Genomic DNA, 20,824 nt, shown 5'->3' on the forward strand with positions numbered 1-20,824 from the left:
CAGTATCCTAGTATTAGTTTTAGATGGTGCTCTAGGTCATTTTGATACATCACATGATTGTGTGGAATAGCCATAATGTTTGGGGGTTTCATACCAACTCCTGGGGTCATCTAATTTGACATTTTTTGTTTTCATTCACAATGTAAGCAATGAATGACTAAATTAAATGTTTGCAAATTTAGATTACAGTTAAGTGAAAAAAAAACTATAATTTTGATGACAAAAATCATATAAAACATAAACAAAGACTTTTGTGTCTAATTCCCTAAAATGGTTCACTTATTAAACATATTAAACATTTAAAACAATGTAACTTTTTATTACAGTATAATACATTGTAATTTTTCTAAAATTTCTAGTTTGTAATTGTATGTATGTTATACTGTAGCGGTATATTTTACCTTAATTATACATATTTATGTATTTTATGCTCAAATATAAAATAATTACATTATATCGTACAGTAGTGTAGTGTACAGTACAGTACAGTATAACTGTTATACAAATGAGGAAATATACATATTATATAATAAAGAAGTAATAAAATTAAAAGCAATTGTGGTTAGCATTAGATTATAAGTATCATAATTGGTTGTCAACACAAAGTATAGGTATTATTAATATTAATATATAATTTAAATCAATTTAATATTCATTTGATTTGATTGTCACAGTTGTCACTGTTATAACTTATTTGCAAACTTGTAGTCAATAGTCGATCACGTATTCACTTTTAACAGTATTTCCTATTAAATGATAAACATTTATATTAATTTGTTTATTGCTATTATATAGTCATTACGGGGTTATAACAGCAATCAAGATATGTCATCAAACGGTAAATAATTTAATTTGATTTAATTATTTTTAAAAATAAAAATTTAAATGTTGTAATAAAATAGATTTGAATTAATAAAATTGTATGACTTTATCGATAAGATAATACATTTAAGATTAATACAGTATTATACTGTATATCACTGTACAGTATATACTGTTTATTAATATTAATAATTTTAATTAATTAGTAAATCCGTTGTCATATTTACTGAAGAATATTGAATTGGATGGCAATAACTATCAATATTATGATATCTCTACTCTTAATCCATCAAAATATGGTTAATATAATGACTAAACTATTATTTTTTGAAATAATAATATAATTTATAAATTATGTTATATTTATATACAGAAAGACTTCCGTTTAGTATTCGTGTTCTTCTGGAATCAGCCGTAAGAAGTTGTGATGGATTTCAAGTAAAGGAAAAAGACGTCCAAAATATAATTGATTGGGAAATACAACAGAAATCAAACGCAGAAATACCATTTAAACCATCGAGAGTTATCTTACAAGACTTGACAGGAGTTCCCGCAGTTGTCGATTTCGCTGGTGATGATTGTATCAATTAGTGACAATTAATATTAAATATTATATTTATTATTATATAGCAATGAGAGAAGCATTTGCCAAACTCGGTGGTGACGCCAACAAAATCAATCCTTTATGTCCGGCAGATCTGGTGATTGACCACTCAGTTCAGGTGGACTTCTCGCGAACGTATGCTTTGTTTTTCATATATCTGTGTCTTTGAGTCTTTGCAAAGCGTGTCTAATATAGTTACCAATTGTTACTCAATTGTTGTCATAATTGTTGCCAATTTTCCAATAGTGTGTTACAAAAAACGGCAAAATCAAGTGAAGTGATAAATGCTATTTGCGATGACTGTGCCGGTAGTGGTCAGTGCGCTCTCGCAAAAACATTATCAAAAAATTCAATTCCCCTTAAGAGACATCCACTTTCAAATGGATTATCTTTGAACTCAACTCCTTTGGAAAGCTGGCAACCATTGAGACCACACATATCACATACTCCTAACAATAATAAAGATAGTCTTAAAGAGCAGTTAATCCCGAGTATTGAAAATCTAAGCTTAAATAATGGGATCAATCCATACGCAGACTCTAAATTGAAACATAAGACCTGTCCCTTTCATCGACTTAAGTCATTGGGGTTTGACTTTAACTAATTTTCTTTATACTAACAAAACATTGATTTTAAATTTGTAATAAAATAATTTATAAATCAGTGCCGAAGCTCTTCATCGGAATGAAGAACTAGAATTTGAACGAAACAAAGAGAGATTTGAATTCTTGAAGTGGGGGGCAAATGCTCTCAAGAATACGACTATTATTCCTCCCGGTTCTGGAATCTGCCATCAGGTGAATCTCGAGTATTTGGCACGAGTTGTCTTTAAAAGCGATGACAATATATTATATCCGGACAGTGTTGTGGGACTAGACTCACACACAACAATGATTAATGGTCTCGGAGTAGTTGGTTGGGGTGTCGGTGGCATTGAAGCTGAAGCAGTAATGTTAGGTCAGGCTATATGTATGGTTTTACCAGAAGTTGTGGGATATAAGTTAGTGGGAACACTTCCTCCATATGCAACTTCAACTGATGTTGTTTTGACTATAACTAAGAATTTGCGACAACTCGGTGTCGTCGGAAAATTTGTTGAGTTTTACGGACCGGGAGTTTCTGAACTGTCTATAGCAGATCGGGCAACCATTGCAAACATGTGTCCAGAATATGGAGCTACCATTGGTTTCTTTCCAACCGATGAGAAAACTTTCCAATATTTAACAAAAACTGGTCGTCCGGAAGATGTTATAAAATATGCCGAAACTTATTTAAGAAAAGTAAAAATGTTTAGAAATGATTACAATGACAGCAATGAAGATCCTGTGTTTTCTCAAGTCATTGAACTTGATTTGGGATCTATTACTCCCAGTGTTAGTGGACCTAAAAGACCTCATGACAGGGTCTCGGTATCGCAAATGAAAGAGGATTTCCAACAATGTTTGACCAATAAAATTAGTTTTAAAGGATTTGGCATTTCTAGTGATAAAACAAAAGCATGCATTCCTTTCATATTTGATGGAAAAGTATGTTTTTTTAATTAATTTTATTGACAAAATAATTTTTTTATATTCATTTACAGGAGTATACTCTTTCTCACGGATCTATTGTTATATCAGCCATCACTTCGTGTACAAACACAAGCAATCCTTCAGTAATGTTGGGTAAATATTATTGTTCGCATAATTGTATATAATTGATTTATCGGTAATGGAAAAATACTAAACATATAGGTGCGGGTTTGTTGTGCAAAAAGGCTGTAGAAAAAGGTTTATCAGTTGCACCTTATATTAAGACATCAATGTCTCCGGGAAGTGGTGTTGTCACTTATTATCTTAATGAATCCGGAGTTACTCCTTATCTGGAAAAATTGGGTTTTGATATCGTTGGCTATGGATGTATGACATGTATTGGTAACAGTGGGCCACTTCCCGAACCAATAGTCGAGGCTATAGATAAAGGAGATTTGGTGGCTGTGAGTGTACTTTCAGGAAATCGTAATTTTGAGGGTCGAGTACATCCCAACACTCGGGCTAATTATTTGGCATCACCTCTATTAGTAGTGGCTTATGCTATCGCTGGAACTGTTAATATAGATTTTGAAACTGAGCCTTTAGGTAAAGACACATCTGGTAATGAAGTCTTCTTACGGGATATATGGCCGCAAAGACAAGAGATTCATGAAATGGAACAGAAGTGTGTTATTCCCGGAATGTTTAAAGAAGTTTATTCAAAGATTCGCTACGGAAATGAACGTTGGAATCAATTGAATGCTTCTAATAATCTTCTTTATGAATTTGATCCAAACTCTACATATATAAAATCTCCGCCATATTTTGATGGAATGAAGGCTAAACTATCTAAAATTGAATCCATTCATAATGCAAGAGTGCTCTTGAATTTAGGTGATTCCGTCACAACTGATCACATATCACCTGCCGGTTCTATTGCACGTAACAGTCCGGCCGCTAAATATCTGATGGAAAGGGGGTTTGTTTTATTTATTTTTATATTAATACAATACTAATGCAATTTTATATAATTACTTAATCTCTTATAGAATCTCTCCGTCAGCTTTCAATTCGTACGGTTCTCGCAGGTATTGAAATATTTTTTTCGTTTAACTTTTGTATTAATAATACAATATTTAAATGTTTATAACTTTATATACATTTAGAGGTAACGATGCAATTATGACAAGGGGTACATTTGCTAACATACGTTTGGTCAACAAATTAATGAGTAAACCCGGACCATACACTTTGCACATTTCTACTGGTAAAGAGGTTGGTATCATAATTTGCTTAATATATCATATCATATATATTTTTATAACAAGTAAATCATTTCAATATTGATAAACTATTATTTAAGTAAAGTTATTATAGAAAAAGTAAAGTTTCCACCAAAAGTTATAATATAATTATAAACGATAAAAATAGGTAATTATATTTTGAAGTTAAACTTAATCAAAAATTTGTCAAAAATTTTATCAAAAATTGTGTTAAAAAGATGTTTTCAATGCTTAATCTTTTTATAATCGTTATATCAGTAATTAAATGTGTAATTCTTAAGTTTAATAATCAGTCTAACATACAAAGATCTAATGAAATATCTAATTTAAATAAAATTATAAACATATAATTGGATAAAATTAATTTTAATAATTAAAAAATATTATATTATATTGTACTTTACTTTAGTGTAAATTACATTACATTATGTAATACTGTAGTTACTGTATTGTTGTTTACATATAATTAATAATAATTATTACTGAATACTGTATTAATTAAAAATTTTAATTTAAAATATCATATATCGGTAATACTATACAGTAGTACATAATTACAGTGTCACACAATGTCTTAAATTAATATTAATTTTAAATAATAATTTTAAATAATAATTTTAAATAATTTTAACTAAATAATTAGTTTGCACTATTAGTCTAAAATTTTTATAATTTTGTTGAAAATATTAATTTATAAAATAATTATTATATAATATATGAGAATTTTTTTTACTATTAACATTTTTGAATCAATGATTTGAATTTAATTACATACAAATTAAATATTACTTTTGAGTTTTACACACCTGTGATATTGTTTTTAGTAGATTATCTTAATTTGCAAAATGTGTTTATTATTAGACGACTAAAGTTACAATAAGTGTGTATATATTATTAGAAAATGTTATATTTTTATTGTGTTTATTTTGTTGCATAATTGGGTGAAAATTCAATAAATAGTAATGAACTCATTTAAAGTGTAACGCAATGACACATTTGTTTATAACATAAAATTTTTGTATTTATAAACAAATGACATATTTTAATAATTTAAAAATATTAATAAATAACTATTTTTAAAACAATTTATAAAACATATTAAGTATATTCTTTATTGAATAATAATATTATAATTTAGAGATATATTTTATAACAGATTTTAATTATTTAAAACATTTATTTTATTTAGATTTTGTGATTTTATAGTTTTTATTTATATAATAAAAAATTAAATTTAATATAATATTTATAAACATAGATATAAAACTTGAGTAAATATTTATCACAGAATATTCTGTATATTATAAAAACATAAATATTTAAATATTTATTTATAACTAATTAATTTTTTGATTTAAAATAATTTATTTACATTACATCTAAATTTTATAAATATTGTTTAATATATAATATAAACAAAAAATTATTATTTTCAAATGATTTTTTGTGTTTAGTTTCAAAGTTAATATAATATTAAATCAATTAAATAATAATTTCTTAACTCAAATATCAATTAATAATTTGACACTAAAAGACAGTGATGTTATGTTAGATAAGACCACAATTTCTACACTTTTTACTTTTCTAATATTATATAACATTGAATTACATTATTATAAGTATACTTAGGATATGTTAGGATAATTTGGGAGTTATAATAGTCTGAAACAGTTGGAAACGGAGAGTAAAAATGCAATAACTCATACATAATGTGAGTGAAAATCATTTCTAATTGTTTGAATGTATAATTTCTGTATTGTTTTTAACTTATGAGTTAATTGATTGATGAATTTATAATAAATTAAATTATTAAAAAGATTAAATATAGTTAACGATTTATAAAAAAAGACATTTTTATCAATTTAAAAAATATAGAATAAAAATTAATTCAATAATAATTATTATTATAACATTAAATAGTAAATATTGTTTTTACTAAATTTTATAAAAATAGATATTTTGTTTTTAAATATAATATTATATTAATAGTTGATTCCAATGTATTACTTGATAGATGAGTGTATTTGATGCCTCAGAGTTATACAAATCTGAGGAAATACCTCTGATTATAATTTGTGGTAAAGAGTATGGATGCGGTTCATCACGAGATTGGGCAGCAAAAGGACCTTATCTTTTGGGTGTTAGGGCTGTTATCGCTGAAAGTTTTGAACGCATTCATCGCAGGTCTGTTTTATTAAAATTTATATAACAATAAAATGTAATTTTTGATATAATTAATAGCAATTTGATTGGTATGGGAATCATTCCCTTGCAATTCATGAACGGACAAAACACTGAGTCTTTAGGATTGACGGCTAAGGAGTTGTATAGTATTGACATTCCGGACAATTTATCGACAAGACATAGGATTTCAGTTAAAGTAAATTATTAAATGAAATTTTTTTAATTTATTTTTAATTTTGATATTTTCTTCTGAAAGCTGGATAACGGAAAAAGCTTTGAAGTGATTATGCGATTTGACACAGAAGTAGAACTCGAATACTATAGAAATGGCGGTATTCTTCACTATATGTTACGACAACTCCTTAATAAACCATAAAAATGTTATAAAATAACTTATTTTTCAAAATTGTTATTAAATATTATTTTTAAATGTCTAATAATTTTATATATAATAAATTGGCTAAAATGACAATCAAATTATTAAATAATTGATGTAATGTATAAAATAGCAATAAAGATGAGAATCAATATTTTATATAATATGAATACTGTATAACATTAATGTATTAGTTTTCATATTTTTTGCTGAATTGATTTGGCTTTACATTCAATTTGATGTACAGTACAGTAATTCTTAGTATTTTTTGTGATAAAGAGTCATATTTTTGTGTGCAATGTTTGACTGCAGCGAAACTCCACTAAAAAGTGGTTTTTATAGATGTGTTGTATGAAGAAAGTGGTGAATATCCACATAACTTGACATAACATAACTATGCCTCACATTTATCTTATGTTAACAAAAGTTTGTAAGTTATGATAACATGTCTTTTTGATGCAGTATTTTGTTGGTTGCTATGGTATTGAGATGTAGGCGCCAGTAGGTCGCGATCTGATTTTAATTCGGTGAGTGCGGCGCCTTATATCCGATCAATTGATGCACAGACCTGAACTACAAAAGCCATTACTACTACTACTACTACTACTACTGCTCTACTCAATAGACAATTGTAAGCAAAGATTGAGATATGTTTTGTCATCAGATAACGATATAGCAATGACTTGAGTACAGCCAATGTTATCACAAGCCATAGATAGCATTATTTTAAATACTGTCGGACGTGACAAATGATTGTCTATTTTATTAAATGACTATATATTTGTAATCGTCTACTCCTTCACATCCCTGTCCTAACAGAACTTTCACTCCCTTACTGTCCTATAGTCATTAAAGCGATAATTTGGAGAAATAAAGATTTGATTAATAAATTACATCAACAAATCTATTGAATAGAAAATAATTAAAATAAATCTGAAATTGTTGGCTAAAAACACATTTTTGGTTCAATTGACAAAACAATGTGACAGTAGTTAAGATTCATCGGTTCCTAACATTGAGTCACTGCAGGAAAAGTTACATTAATATCAGTGTTCACTCAATGACTGCCAGTCGGGCCAAACATTTTTGCATAACTAAACTAAAACCAAAATCTATTGAAGTAAAGGCAACTCTATATCACATCACTTTAGCTGCCGTTCCCCTCATTTTTATAGTTTTATAAAAGAAATCACTGGTTTAGCTCAACATCTTTGAACTATTGGCCAATGTGTGCATCACTGCATCCTTTTGCTATGTGCTTACAGCCCCTACACATTCTCTCTCTCTCTCTCTCTCTCTCTCTCTCTCTCTCTCAATGTTACAGTAACTCAACTTTTAGAAGCATAACATCCCATTCCCCGCATCACTCTATGACTCTATGATTTACAGTCATTCACAATATGTATTGTCCGGAAATGTTATGTCTTATGAGTGAATGAGTGCCACATAAATGCAGACAAAATACTGTAGACTAACAGTAAAAGAGAAATACAGAGACACTCAGGGATGGGAAGGCATTCAATGTTCACTGTATGAGATGCTCATCAATACAGTATAGCAGTGTTTCGTATGATGCACTCAACTAACACATACAACTCAATTCAGTACTAACTTTCAAAGTTATATAAATCAGCGAAAGAGAGAGAGAGAGAGAGAGAGAGAGAGAGAGAGAGATTTATGCATTAATACATATATTTTATGATAAAATAAAAGAATTGCATTCATTTAGTCAGTTATTGATGTCATTGAAAGCCATGTATTGCTGTCATAACTGAACTGTTCATTGAATGTGAATAATAGTATCCATTAATATGGGAATATATAGTGTATTCTTGCCATCACTTAATCTAATTAAATGAAATCTCAAACTGTTTTGCCATTCAATACATACAATCCTTTTAGTAAAGAATTACATAATATAACTATAGTCTAATTGAATTACTATTGGATATGAATTACTATAAACTAAAATCTAAAGTTATACTAAATTTGTAAGTTAGAGGTAATGATAATTAATGAATTAAGTTTTGATGAAACACTAGCAATAGATGAAGACATTGTGACATAAAATGAGGACACAATTGGGAAGTCAATGAATTTGAATGTGTGTCGAAATGGATTGTATTGAGATGTATGTAATGTTTGTAATGTTTGTGCCAAAGAGTCAAACCTAATACAAACCTCATGTCTATATAAGGTTTGTCCCGTTTTCTACATTCACTCAATGAGTTGGTGTTTCCCTTAAGCTTATGCTTTGCATTACTTTGCCTTATATTAGCTATCATTAAGTAGTTCTCTATTTACTCCTTAATAAACCAAACACTCCTTACAATTGACATCTTTGACCAACTCTTTGATAACGAAGTCAACACTTCGACACCTATGGGACCGATCAAAGACAGACTAATAGTTTGATTATTCGGTGTTTGACTTATCAGTCAAGTGTTTAACAACTGTTTGATGACGTCATTGGAACAGATAGTGTCTTAAGCGCCATATTTTCAGTAAGTATTGGGTGTGACAGACATATCATACAAATACTGTATATATACTTAAGATATATCTCTGCTATCCGTATGAGTGATGTCTGCAGTGTTTCTATTGTATGGCAAAGCACTCGACCCACTGTTTGGGCCATCAGTTCAAGTTTGCCGGGGGTTGGCGTGTGGGTCGGCCTTCCGATAGGTGTGTCTATGGTAAAGGAGTGGGGAAAAGCTATCGGTGCTTAACATGTATTTTCAATGTATTGCTATCCCTATGTTGTATTGATAACTCCCACCACAACTGCAGTGCAAACTCAATGCAGTCAACAGAGATAGCGATGTATGCAATGTATGCCATAAGTGTTGGCAACCGATGCCCAACACTGGTAGTACTGTCAGTCTGTACGCCACCGATGATCACATATGAGAGCAATTAGTAGTGACTGCTCTCGTATATCCCGTTCCCTCAGTGCCTGTGCTCACAGCCAGTGTTCAAACATTGAGTGCACTGTAAAACCAACACTAAATCCAGTGATTCACTGAAACAGTACTGACATTGGATTTCATACAATAATAACAACACTTAATGTAATTATTTGTTATTATATTTTGATTTTTATTTATAATCACTTGATATCAAAACCAACGATTCAAACGATAGGAACCATTGAAAGGTTTGACATTTTCATACTTTTTTCATTTCATAAATCTATTTAAACTTTAAAACTATCGCCAAAAATGATAAAATCCCAAATATTCTTGAAGTTAGCCCTAAATAAACAACTTTTTCGTGACATTTGCGTTGATTATATAAATAAGTATCAAATCTGTAAACTAAAAACGGGTCCTAACTATTGAAAGTCATTATTTACTAACATTTTTCAAATATTACTTTAATAATTATTGAAAATAACTTATAGTTAATATTGTATTTATCATTTAAAGCTACATATTGACTGACATTTAAAAGTATTGAATTACTTTTACTTTTTTGTTTTCAACTAAACAATAATATGTGATAAATATTTTTGTTATTAAAGATTATTAAGAGGAAAGTTGTGGTTAGTTATGTATTATGTAATAATATTGTATTCATAAAAAATGGTTTATTAATGTTTGTTAAGCAATTGACAGATTATTGGCACCAAAGTTGTCTAAAAATATTAATACAAGTCATATATAGCATACATAACATACACAACACATACTAAACACTAACTCCAACTATATTTTATAAAATAGGAAATCCGCGCAAATTATAATTAAATGTAAAAATAATGTGTTAAAAATAATAGTTGACAAATTTGATACTCGTTTTAATAAATTTTCACTACTTTTTAACATTATTGTAGACTCGGTGGGGGTTAGGAGGGCTAATACAACTGATTTAAATAAAAGTTTGTTAACATTTGTTTTTTAGACACAATTTTTTTAAATTCATTGATTTGAATGCATGTGAAGGCAATGCCTGTTAGTCTGTATAAGGCTTTAGAGCTTTAAGTTCTATAATAGGAAATGAATCCCACGCTATATATCTCTATATATCTCTATATATCTCTATATATCTCTCAACACTAACAACACATTCACACAATTTATTGTAATCATTGCCACAAATCGCCATCATTTCCGATTGTCTTCATTTCTTAGTCTTAATTGTTGTCCCATCTGTGGTCATATGGAGAGGTATGCGGGGGTTGGGTTGGGTTGGGGTTGGGGTTGGGGTTATCGACTTACAAAATTGGGGTCAATATTAAAACTTTTTTTTTAAATCACAATTTTTATATGAATTACAATTTTATTATCAATTAATTCTAAACATTAAAATATATGCAAGGCCACTTTGTTTTTTTACTTTCACATAATATCGACGTTTGATAACTAATATTATTTAACATAAATAAGTAAATTTAACTGTTTTTAAAATATACAATAGTATATTGTTATACAACAAACAATAGTTATTTAATTAATATATGATTTATCATATAAAATAACATTGCGGTCATAGTATTTGATAATAGAAAAAGTTGACAAAAGTTGTCAAAAATAAGTTTTTATTTGAATTATATGCAAAACCAATGTAAAACTATAGTGTAATTATATAAATGTTGAAAAATGTTAGGAATAGTGATGCAATTAAATTATATAAAGTGCTGACTGTATGTATCACTCAATGAGACCATTGAAATGCCGATTCCATCGATTCCAGTGTGCATTCAATGTATTATATGGACAAACGTTACGATATATTGCATGTAATATATAGTAAGCGATTGTTTGATTAAATTATACGATAGGGAGAGGAAAGATAAATAAATCAAATTTAGTGTAAAACTTATAAAATAATGTATCGACGGTTTGTCATCAAATATAATATCAAGTGAATGAGTAAACGGATAGACAGTTAAACAATGTAAGAGACAAACAGTAATAAAATAACGAGTGAAAGGACAGTATCTCTACAAACAATAAAACTATAGATCTTTAGGTTTATTATATCATACATAGAGATAAAGTTTTATCTCTAAGAGACCTCAATAACCTTTAACTAGAATTGAATGGAAAGCCATTATATTTAGTGATTTATGAAGCATTTAATTATATAATAGGACAGTGAGATAGTGATCGTTGTGGCAAAAATGGCAACACTTTCACTAAAGATCAGTGTTGTTGACAAAAATGTTGTGAAGACAATGCAATTCGAGCCATCGCTTATGATATACGATGCCTGCCGTCTAATCAAAGAAAAAATCAGTGAAGCAAACATCGGTCAACGTATGATATCAATTGATTTATCATTTATGCATAAACTAATCAATTGATTCAAATAATTACAGCTAAAGATTACGGTTTATTTTTGACGGATGAAGACCCGAAAAAGGGTGTTTGGTTAGAACCGGGACGATCTCTGGAGTACTATCTGCTTAGAAATGGCGTAAGTCTACCACAGTTTGTCATTATTGCTAAATCAATACGCGCTATACATTACTGTATATCAATAATTTTTGCTTAATGAACAAAATCCTATTATTTATTATAAAAATGAAATTTCAAGAAACAAATGATCATTAATTGAAATAAAACTCAAATGAAATATCGTTTTGAGACAATGTCTATCAATCAAATTAATTTGTTTTGCACTATAAGACATCTTATCCCTATTGGCTAAAAGTTATAAAAATTATTGATTTTAGCTATTTTTTGATATATTTTTGGAGGGATGCGCACATCCAGAGTGATATCGTTTAGTTAGAAATTGGATATTATATGGGATAGTATGAGATGGGGATGATATGTATGACGGGATCACTATTGATGTGTTCCTTCCCTCAGCTCAAGTCCATTAAGTCAATTAAATTAATAAATTTATTTGTCGTTTTGATGTTAGGATTTACTTGAGTATAGAAGAAAAATGAGAACTCTTAGGGTGCGAATGCTTGACGGATCAGTCAAAACGGTTTTAGTCGATGACAGCCAACCCGTCTCTAATCTAATGGTCGTTATTTGTACAAAAATTGGTATCAATTAGCCATTTCTTGTATTTTTATCTCTTTGTCTAATTGTTTTGTCGAATTATAATGAAAAGGTATTACAAATCATGACGAGTATTCACTCGTAAGAGATTTTCCAGAAGAGTTTAGAGATGGAACTCTTTCTTCTACGGGAACATTAACTCTGAACAGGAAAAAGGATAAGACGAGTACTTTAGGCAGAGATAAAACAATTGACTCTAAAATGGAACAGTTGAAGAAAAAACTTAAAACTGATGACGACCTCAATTGGGTCGACCATTCAAAGACACTTAGAGAACAGGGTATAGATGAAGAAGAGACACTTCTATTGAGAAGAAAGTTTTTCTTTTCGGATCAAAATATAGACTCAAGAGATCCGGTACAATTGAATTTATTATATGTTCAGTCCAGGGATGCCATTATAGCGGGTACACATCCCGTCACTCTTGATGAGGGCTGTCAGTTTGCTGGCATTCAATGTCAAATACAATTCGGTGATTTCGTTGAAAGCAAACACAGAACAGGATTTCTTGACCTCAAAGAGTTTTTGCCGAGAGATTACGCGCGAAGAGATAAAGCAATTGAAAAGAAAGTATTGGGTCAACACAGACAACATATCGGAGAGTCTGAATTAGAGGCCAAAGTCAAGTATGTAGGACTGGCCCGTTCTCTCAGCACTTATGGCGTCACTTTCTTTTTGGTTAAAGAAAAAATGAAAGGCAAAAACAAATTAGTTCCTCGACTTTTAGGTGTTACTAAAGATAGTGTTCTTCGTTTGGATGAAAAAACTAAAGAAATAATAAAGACGTGGCCATTGACTACAGTCAAACGTTGGGCCGCTTCTCCTAATAGTTTTACATTAGATTTTGGCGATTATTCCGATTCATATTATTCAGTTCAGACGACAGAAGGCGAACAAATATCTCAATTAATTGCCGGATATATTGATATTATTTTAAGACGAAAGAAAGCAAAAGATCACTTTGGCATTGAAGGAGATGAAGGCTCGACTATGGTTGAGGACAGTGTGTCGCCATCAAAGGCAACCATTCTTCAGCACCAACCCGGACAGAAACCGTCCAAACCAATCATCGAGGATTTGGCTATACCTGGCATTATAAGACCCGGAACTAATGGACCTCAAACTATAAATATCAAAGAAATGCCTGAACAGCAGTTAACAGCAATTCAAAGTCAAGCGCCGGTACAACAATCGCCACTTATGGCTGCACAGCATCCTAAGTATCTTCAAACTGGTTTATCAGAACCACAACGAGCTTTACATTCAACAATAGGTGTGGGTCAGGACGCGGTTCAAAAAGCACTTAAAGAATTAGAGACAAAGGCTAAGATACCAGAATATGGTCCAGACTTTGGATGGAAACAAAGCCAATTGGATGTCAAGAAAGAGACTGTTTCATCACAAATGGCTGCTTTGAACGCAGCAACGGCTCAAGTCATTACATTGACATCAGTTTCTGAGGATGAAGTGGATCATCCAGCACTGGGAGCTGCCATTCATACAATTAGTACTAACTTACCTGAATTGTCTCGCGATGTAAAGGTTATTGCAGCGCTTATGGATGACGACGATAAAGGGGAAAAACTTATCGATGCGGCCAGAAATCTGTGTTCAGCCTTTTCTGAACTGCTTAAAGCTGCCGAACCCACTACTAAAGCTCCGCGACAGAGCCTTTTGAATGCCGCCTCCAAAGTTGGAGAAGCGACCACTAATTTGTTGTATACTATTGGAGAAGAGGATGAATATGATAGAGAAGCTGCAGATATGCTTTTAAGTTTATCAAAACCAGTGGCTAATGCAGCAGCAAATTTGGTGTTAAAAGCCAAAGATGTGGCCTCACGTTGTGAAGATCAGACGGCGCAAAACAGAGTTATCAGTTCCGCCACTCAGTGCGCTTTAGCCACTTCTCAATTAGTCGCCTGCGCTAAAGTGGTTGCGCCCACTATTAATAATCCCAATTGTCAACAACAGATTATTGAAGCGTCTAAAGAAGTGGCCAAATCTGTTGATAACATTGTTAAGGTATGCCAAGACTCATGTTCTGATCCACGACTTATCGGAGACTTGAAACATGCGGCGGCAGATGTAACACAAGCGCTTAACAATCTATTAAATCACGTGAGAAGTTTGAGCGATACGAGAGGCCGTCGTCCCACTGAACACGACGGTGCTGTCGATACCATACTTGACGCAACTGACAGGTTATTTAGCAGTACAGGAGATGCAACAGAAATGGTAAGACAGGCAAAAATCTTGGCGCAGGCGACCGCACAGCTTATACATAACATCAAAGGTCAGGCCGAGACTCAGCCAGATTCAGACCTTCAAAAACGCTTACTATCGGCGGCCAAAGTATTGGCTGACGCGACCTCAAGACTAGTCGAAGCGGCCAAAGGCTGTGCCACAAATCCGCACGACTCTGACTCTCAGGCGGCACTCAAAAGAGCTGCTGAAGACCTAAGAACTGCTACAAATACTGCCGCTAGTAATGCACTTAAACGTAAAGTTATTACCCGATTGGAGTCGAGTGCAAAACACGCTACAGCTATGGCCACACAGAATATTGCAGCGGCACAGGGATGTGGTCCTTATAATAGCAATGACGTCACACAAGACGAGTTGCTACAGATTTGCAGAGATGTCAACGATATTATATCTAAAGTGGTTCAGGGAGTTAGGGGTACACAAGCAGAACCCGACAACTCAAGCAAACAGTTAGCTCTTATCAATGCATGCGATCAGTTTATAGCACCGGCACAACGCCTCGTTATGACTTCCAAAAGTTCTATCCCAACCATAACAGACCAATCATCTGCCATTCAATTGGGACAGACATCACAACAATTAGCAGAAGCGCTGACAGAATTGCGATTAAATTTAGTGAAAGCACAGGACGCGTGCAGTTCTTCACTTGAAATGGATGCCGCCATTGACTCTATTAGAGAATTAGACAGAGAATTAGCTGAATGTCGAAAGGCGGCCATTAATTATCATTTGAAACCACTTCCCGGAGAATCTTTTGAATATTGTTGTTCACAATTAAACACTACATGTAAATCTGTGGGCTCATCGATGGCACAGCTTTTGACTGCTGCTTCTCAGGGCAACGAAAACTTCACGGGACACGCGGCCAGAGACGTGTCAAATGCCTTAAAAAACTTGACGACTGCTGTCAGAGGAGTAGCCGCCACTTCTACTGAACGAGATGTTCAAATGCGTGTCATTGATAATGCAAGGGATGTGTTGGAAAAGTCGATACTTTTATTTGAAGAAACAAAATGGGCTCTTCATAACACACACGACAGAGAACGACAACAAAGACTAACACAAGTGGCTAAAAGTGTATCCAATTCACTGAATAATTGTGTCAATTGTCTTCCGGGACATAAAGATGTTGACGAAGCCATCAGAAACATAACGGACTCAACACAACTCATTAACAAAGAACTTCCCGTCACTCACAAGTCATACAATGAATTGCAAATTAATTTGTCAAACGCTGCCTCAAAACTTAGTGAATCAGTTTCCGATGTCATTGACGGTTCAAGAAGTCCGAGTATGTTAGCTAACTGTTCCAAACAATTTAATGACGATTTTAGTCAGTTATTTGACTGTGGACTTGAAATTGCTGGTCAAACCAAAGACTATGACACTCGCTCTCAGATGTTATCCAATCTTAAGACACTATCGATGTGTTCGAGCAAACTATTAGTTTCCGCCAAATCTGTTTCTGTCGATCCAAACGCGCCGAATACTAGAAGTCTTTTGGCCACATCTGGCCGATCTGTTACTGAAAGTATCAACAATTTGGTTAATATTTTCAGTTCTTCAGCTCCGGGACAGAAGGAATGTGATTCTGCTATAAGAAACATTCAGATGATGCGACCATTACTTGATAATCCTTGTGAACCAATAAATGTTTTGACTTATTTTGAATGCTTGGAAACGGTAACAGAAAAAAGCAGACGACTGGGCGACGCAATGACCGGTATTGCAAATCACGCGAAGAAGAATGAACACCAAGAATTTGGTCATTCCATTAAAGAGGCTTCAGATTCTATTTGTGGTCTACTGGAGGGCGCAGCACAAGCAGCCTATCTCGTTGGTTCATCAGATCCATCAAGTGTTTCGGGAAGGGCTGGTTTAGTTGATATCAATGCTTTCCATAGGGCTAATGAAGCCATTCAGTCTGCTTGTCAGCAGTTGTCTACCCGTACTAGTAATCAACAACAGATATTATCTGCGGCAACAGTCATAGCTAAGCACACGTCTGCACTGTGTAATGCATGTCGCGTCGCATCTTCTAAAACAACAAATCCTGTCGCTAAAAGACATTTTGTTCAGTCGGCTAAAGATGTTGCCAATGCAACGGCCAGTTTAGTCAAAGAGATTAAAGCCTTAGATCAGGACCCGGATTCTCAGCGCAATCATTACAATTGTTCTGAAGCCACGAAACCACTTCTTGAAGCCGTTGAAAACTTGACTATATTTGCGAATTCACCCGAATTTGCTCCCATTCCCGCAAAAATTAGTGTCAAAGCTCGTTCTTCACAAGAACCCATCACTTTGTATGGAAAAGCAATAATAGACGCTTCTTGTAATATGATTACTGCTGCCAAATCACTTGCGCTTAATCCCAAAGACCCTCCGGGATGGCAAACATTGGCGAATCACAGCAAAAATGTAAGCGATTCTATCAAAAAACTGGTTACTTCTATCAAAGACGCCTCTCCCGGACAACGGGAGTGCGATGAAGCTGTTGAGAAGTTGAGCGGATGTATCCGTGAGTTGGATCAGTCGTCACTCAATATTATTAGTCAAAACTTGGAGTCGCGACAAGATAATACACTTAAAGGCTTTAGAGAGGCCACGAATGGTGCGGCCACTGAAATCTTCGAACACATCGATTCTGTTCGTATGTCAGGTAAAGCCGAAGCTGAAAAATTAGGTCATTCTGTGACACAAATGGTGTCATATTTTGATCCTTTGGTTCAAAATGCTATCGGATGCGCGTCTAAGACACAGAACTCCAAACAACAAATGGTAATCTTAGATCAAACCAAGACTGTGACCGAATGCGCGCTGCAATTGATTTATTCAGTTAAAGAATGCGGAGGAAACTCAAAGGCTTCGTCAGTTCACGCGGAGATCGACGACTCAAGTGATGCAATGAAAGAAGCGCTACAAGACTTGTTACATACATTGGAATCGGCCGCCACTGAAGCCGGACAAGTGACTGGTATTATAGAGTCGATTACAAAATCTATAACCAAAATAGATGAAAGACATTATTCATATTCATCGACATCAGCGTTGCCATCAGGTTCTACATATGTTGACTATCAGACAAAAATGGTTAACACTGCCAAAGAAATTGCAAGAATTGCTCAGGACATGGTCTGAAACTGTCATTATTTCATAATATATTTTAAATTATTAAATCAAAGTAACAATATTAACGCAATTTATAAAATTAACTTTTCAAAGGTCGGCAAATCAACGACACAAGTGGCGAGTTTAGGTCCATTGGCCGCAAATCTGTCTCATAATTACTCAAATTTAGCCAATGATGTGAATGGTGTGGTTGGAGCCACCAGTAATGCTGAGGTTTGATTCTTAAATATATATTAAATATATATTTATTAATTTGATTGTTACCCACCAATAGGTCGCCTCTCGTATAAAAGCCAGTGTTCAAGAACTTGGAACCGCATGTATTGACATAACCAAAAGTGCCGGTCAATGTCAATCAAATCCTGGAGATACCTATAGTCAACGAGATCTGGCAGATAATGCTAAGAATGTATCCGAAAAGGTTTCATATGTTTTAGCTGCACTTCAGGCCGGTTCAAGAGGAACTCAGGCCTGTATTAACGCTGCCTCAACAGTCAGCGGAATTATAGGAGATTTAGACACAACTATAATGTTTGCCGCTTCGGGAACATTAAACTCAGAAAATGAAAACGAAACGTTTGCCGATCATAGAGAAGCCATTCTTAAAACAGCAAAGGCTTTGGTGGAGGACACGAAAACATTAGTCGCAGGCGCGGCCTCCAGTCAGGAACAGTTAGCTGTCGCCGCGCAAAATGCAGTCACAACTATAATGCAATTGTCAGAAGTGGTCAAATTAGGTGCAGCTTCACTGGGCTCTAATAACTCAGAAGCACAGGTCTTGTTGTTGAATGCCGTTAAAGATGTAGCCACAGCTCTTGGAGAACTAATTGGATCGACAAAGACTGCTTCCGGAAAAAGCATTAATGATCCGGCGATGATGTACTTAAAGGAATCAGCAAAGGTTTGACATTATTATTATTTTCCTGTATATCCTGTATAATAAACAAATTGATATTTCTATAACTTATAGGTTATGGTCACAAATGTCACATCACTACTAAAAACAGTAAAAACAGTTGAAGATGAGCATCAAAGAGGTACCCGAGCTCTTGAAGCAACTATCGAAGCCATAGGACAAGAAATTCGAGCCTTTGATTCTGGAGAAATGCCAACTGTTAGAAAAGCTTCTCCTGAAGATCTGGTTAGAGTTACAAAACCGGTGACATTAGCCACTGCTAAAGCTGTAGCCGCGGGTACAAGTGGTAAACAGGACGATGTGATTGTAGCGGCAAATATGGGTCGAAAAGCTATTTATGATTTATTAATCACATGTAAAGCTGCCGCTAATTCTGCAGAAACACAAGAATTGAGATCTCGTGTGTTAGAATCAGGAAGAAGCTGTGCTTATCATTATAGAGAACTGTTACAAATGGTTCACCAAACTATTAGCAGAGGAATGTCTGGAAATGAAACTAAAAATCAATTGGTTATTATGTCTCGAACTATTGCTACTTCAGTCACAGAAATTGTTAGCAGTGCTGAACTCCTAAAGGGTTCAGATTGGGTCGATCCCGACGATCCAACTGTTATCGCTGAGAATGAATTGTTGGGCGCAGCCTCTTCTATAGATGCGGCCGCTAAGAAACTGGCCAGTCTTCAGCCCCGACGAACAAGCATTAGAGTGAGCACATGTTGTTTGCTTTTACAGCACTTAATTTAAGACATTATAAGTCATATATTCGAGATATGTTTGATATTCTTGGTTGTGATTATAACATCAACCGAGAATCAGACATATACGCGAATCTAATGATACCATTCACTTACTCGACAATACTTCAATATATTTGCATTTTATTAATTGAAATTTTCAACATTTTTATTAATAACAAGTATTTAATTTCAGTTACCACACGAAGAGATGAATTTCGATGAAATGATATTAGAAGCGGCAAAGTCTATAACAGCTGCAACCGCTGCACTCGTAAGAGCTGCTTCTGCAGCACAAAGAGAACTTGTATTGGCCGGTAAGGTTGAGGGACAACCTCTTTATGCATCAGATGACGGCCAATGGTCTGACGGTCTAATATCCGCTGCTAGACATGTTGCTGCCGCTACTCATAGTTTAGTTGAAGCGGCCAATGCTTTAGTCCAGGGACAGGCATCAGAGGAAAAATTAATATCAGCTGCAAAACAAGTGGCCGGTTCCACAGCACAACTATTAGTCGCTTGCAAAGTAAAAGCTGACACCGATTCACAAGCAATGAGACGATTGCAAACAGCAGGAAATGCAGTCAAAAAAGCGACCGACAATTTGGTTCGTTCAGCACAACAGGCCATTGAACACGACGAAGAACAAAGCATTATTATCAGTAAAAGACGAGTCCCTGGAATAGCTCAGGAAATAGTTGCGAGAGAAGAGATACTTAAGAAAGAGAGGGAATTGGTTGAGGCCAGAGAAAAATTGGCTGCAATTCATAGAGCAAAATATGGAAACAGACCTCCAGATGAATATCAGGGATACTAAAGCCTTATCGATAGTTATTTGGATTTTTGTTAAACATTACTTATTTCCACAAAAAATGACTTTAAAAATAGTTTATAACTTATATATCATTTTATAACAAATTCCTACCTTTTCTATATAGAATTGTGTTGTTTTCTTAAATTTAAAGATATTTAAAATAATT

General features: G+C 33.4%; 2 protein-coding genes across 7 annotated transcripts; both read left to right on the top strand.

Annotated features, from left to right (window-relative positions):
• Positions 1-82: 82 nt before the first annotated feature.
• LOC128960525 (cytoplasmic aconitate hydratase-like) lies at positions 83-6,876 on the top strand. 6 transcript variants are annotated; one of them, XM_054306629.1, is made up of 15 exons: positions 459-611; positions 675-723; positions 796-838; positions 1,029-1,121; positions 1,196-1,393; positions 1,453-1,561; positions 1,673-2,014; positions 2,091-2,952; positions 3,009-3,090; positions 3,160-3,916; positions 3,987-4,025; positions 4,104-4,212; positions 6,235-6,404; positions 6,462-6,600; positions 6,661-6,876. In XM_054306629.1, the coding sequence occupies exons 3-15, from the start codon at positions 826-828 to the stop codon at positions 6,778-6,780; spliced, it is 3,033 nt and encodes a 1,010-aa protein (XP_054162604.1). In that variant the 5' UTR covers positions 459-611; positions 675-723; positions 796-825; the 3' UTR covers positions 6,781-6,876. The 6 variants fall into 6 exon arrangements, with proteins under 6 accessions (XP_054162606.1, XP_054162604.1, XP_054162602.1 ...); XM_054306631.1 differs by lacking the exons at positions 459-611; positions 675-723 and adding an exon at positions 83-142; XM_054306627.1 differs by having other exon boundaries at positions 675-838.
• Positions 6,877-9,466: 2,590 nt separating this feature from the next.
• Positions 9,467-20,783, top strand: LOC128960476 (talin-2-like). The gene is made up of 9 exons (XM_054306567.1): positions 9,467-9,937; positions 11,876-12,041; positions 12,104-12,201; positions 12,655-12,784; positions 12,853-18,197; positions 18,288-18,407; positions 18,469-19,095; positions 19,165-19,815; positions 20,041-20,783. The coding sequence occupies exons 2-9, from the start codon at positions 11,906-11,908 to the stop codon at positions 20,659-20,661; spliced, it is 7,728 nt and encodes a 2,575-aa protein (XP_054162542.1). The 5' UTR covers positions 9,467-9,937; positions 11,876-11,905; the 3' UTR covers positions 20,662-20,783.
• Positions 20,784-20,824: the final 41 nt, after the last annotated feature.

The sequence above is a fragment of the Oppia nitens genome, unplaced genomic scaffold (assembly GCF_028296485.1).
Source record: "Oppia nitens isolate AA-2021 unplaced genomic scaffold, nextdenovo-longstitch-racon4-pilon3 scaffold4_pilon_pilon_pilon, whole genome shotgun sequence".
In the NCBI taxonomy this organism is placed as follows: Eukaryota; Metazoa; Arthropoda; class Arachnida; order Sarcoptiformes; family Oppiidae; genus Oppia; species Oppia nitens.

Excerpts from the sequence above, each read along its gene's own strand:
- LOC128960525 (XM_054306631.1), top strand. Across the intron at positions 3,091-3,159 it reads CAATCCTTCAGTAATGTTGG|GTGCGGGTTTGTTGTGCAAA; the intron begins GTAAATATTATT and ends CTAAACATATAG. Across the intron at positions 3,917-3,986 it reads AAATATCTGATGGAAAGGGG|AATCTCTCCGTCAGCTTTCA; the intron begins GTTTGTTTTATT and ends AATCTCTTATAG.
- LOC128960476 (XM_054306567.1), top strand. The coding sequence starts at position 11,906 with ATGGCAACACTTTCACTAAAGATCAGTGTTGTTGACAAAAATGTTGTG. Across the intron at positions 12,042-12,103 it reads TGAAGCAAACATCGGTCAAC|CTAAAGATTACGGTTTATTT; the intron begins GTATGATATCAA and ends AAATAATTACAG. Across the intron at positions 12,202-12,654 it reads ACTATCTGCTTAGAAATGGC|GATTTACTTGAGTATAGAAG; the intron begins GTAAGTCTACCA and ends TTTTGATGTTAG.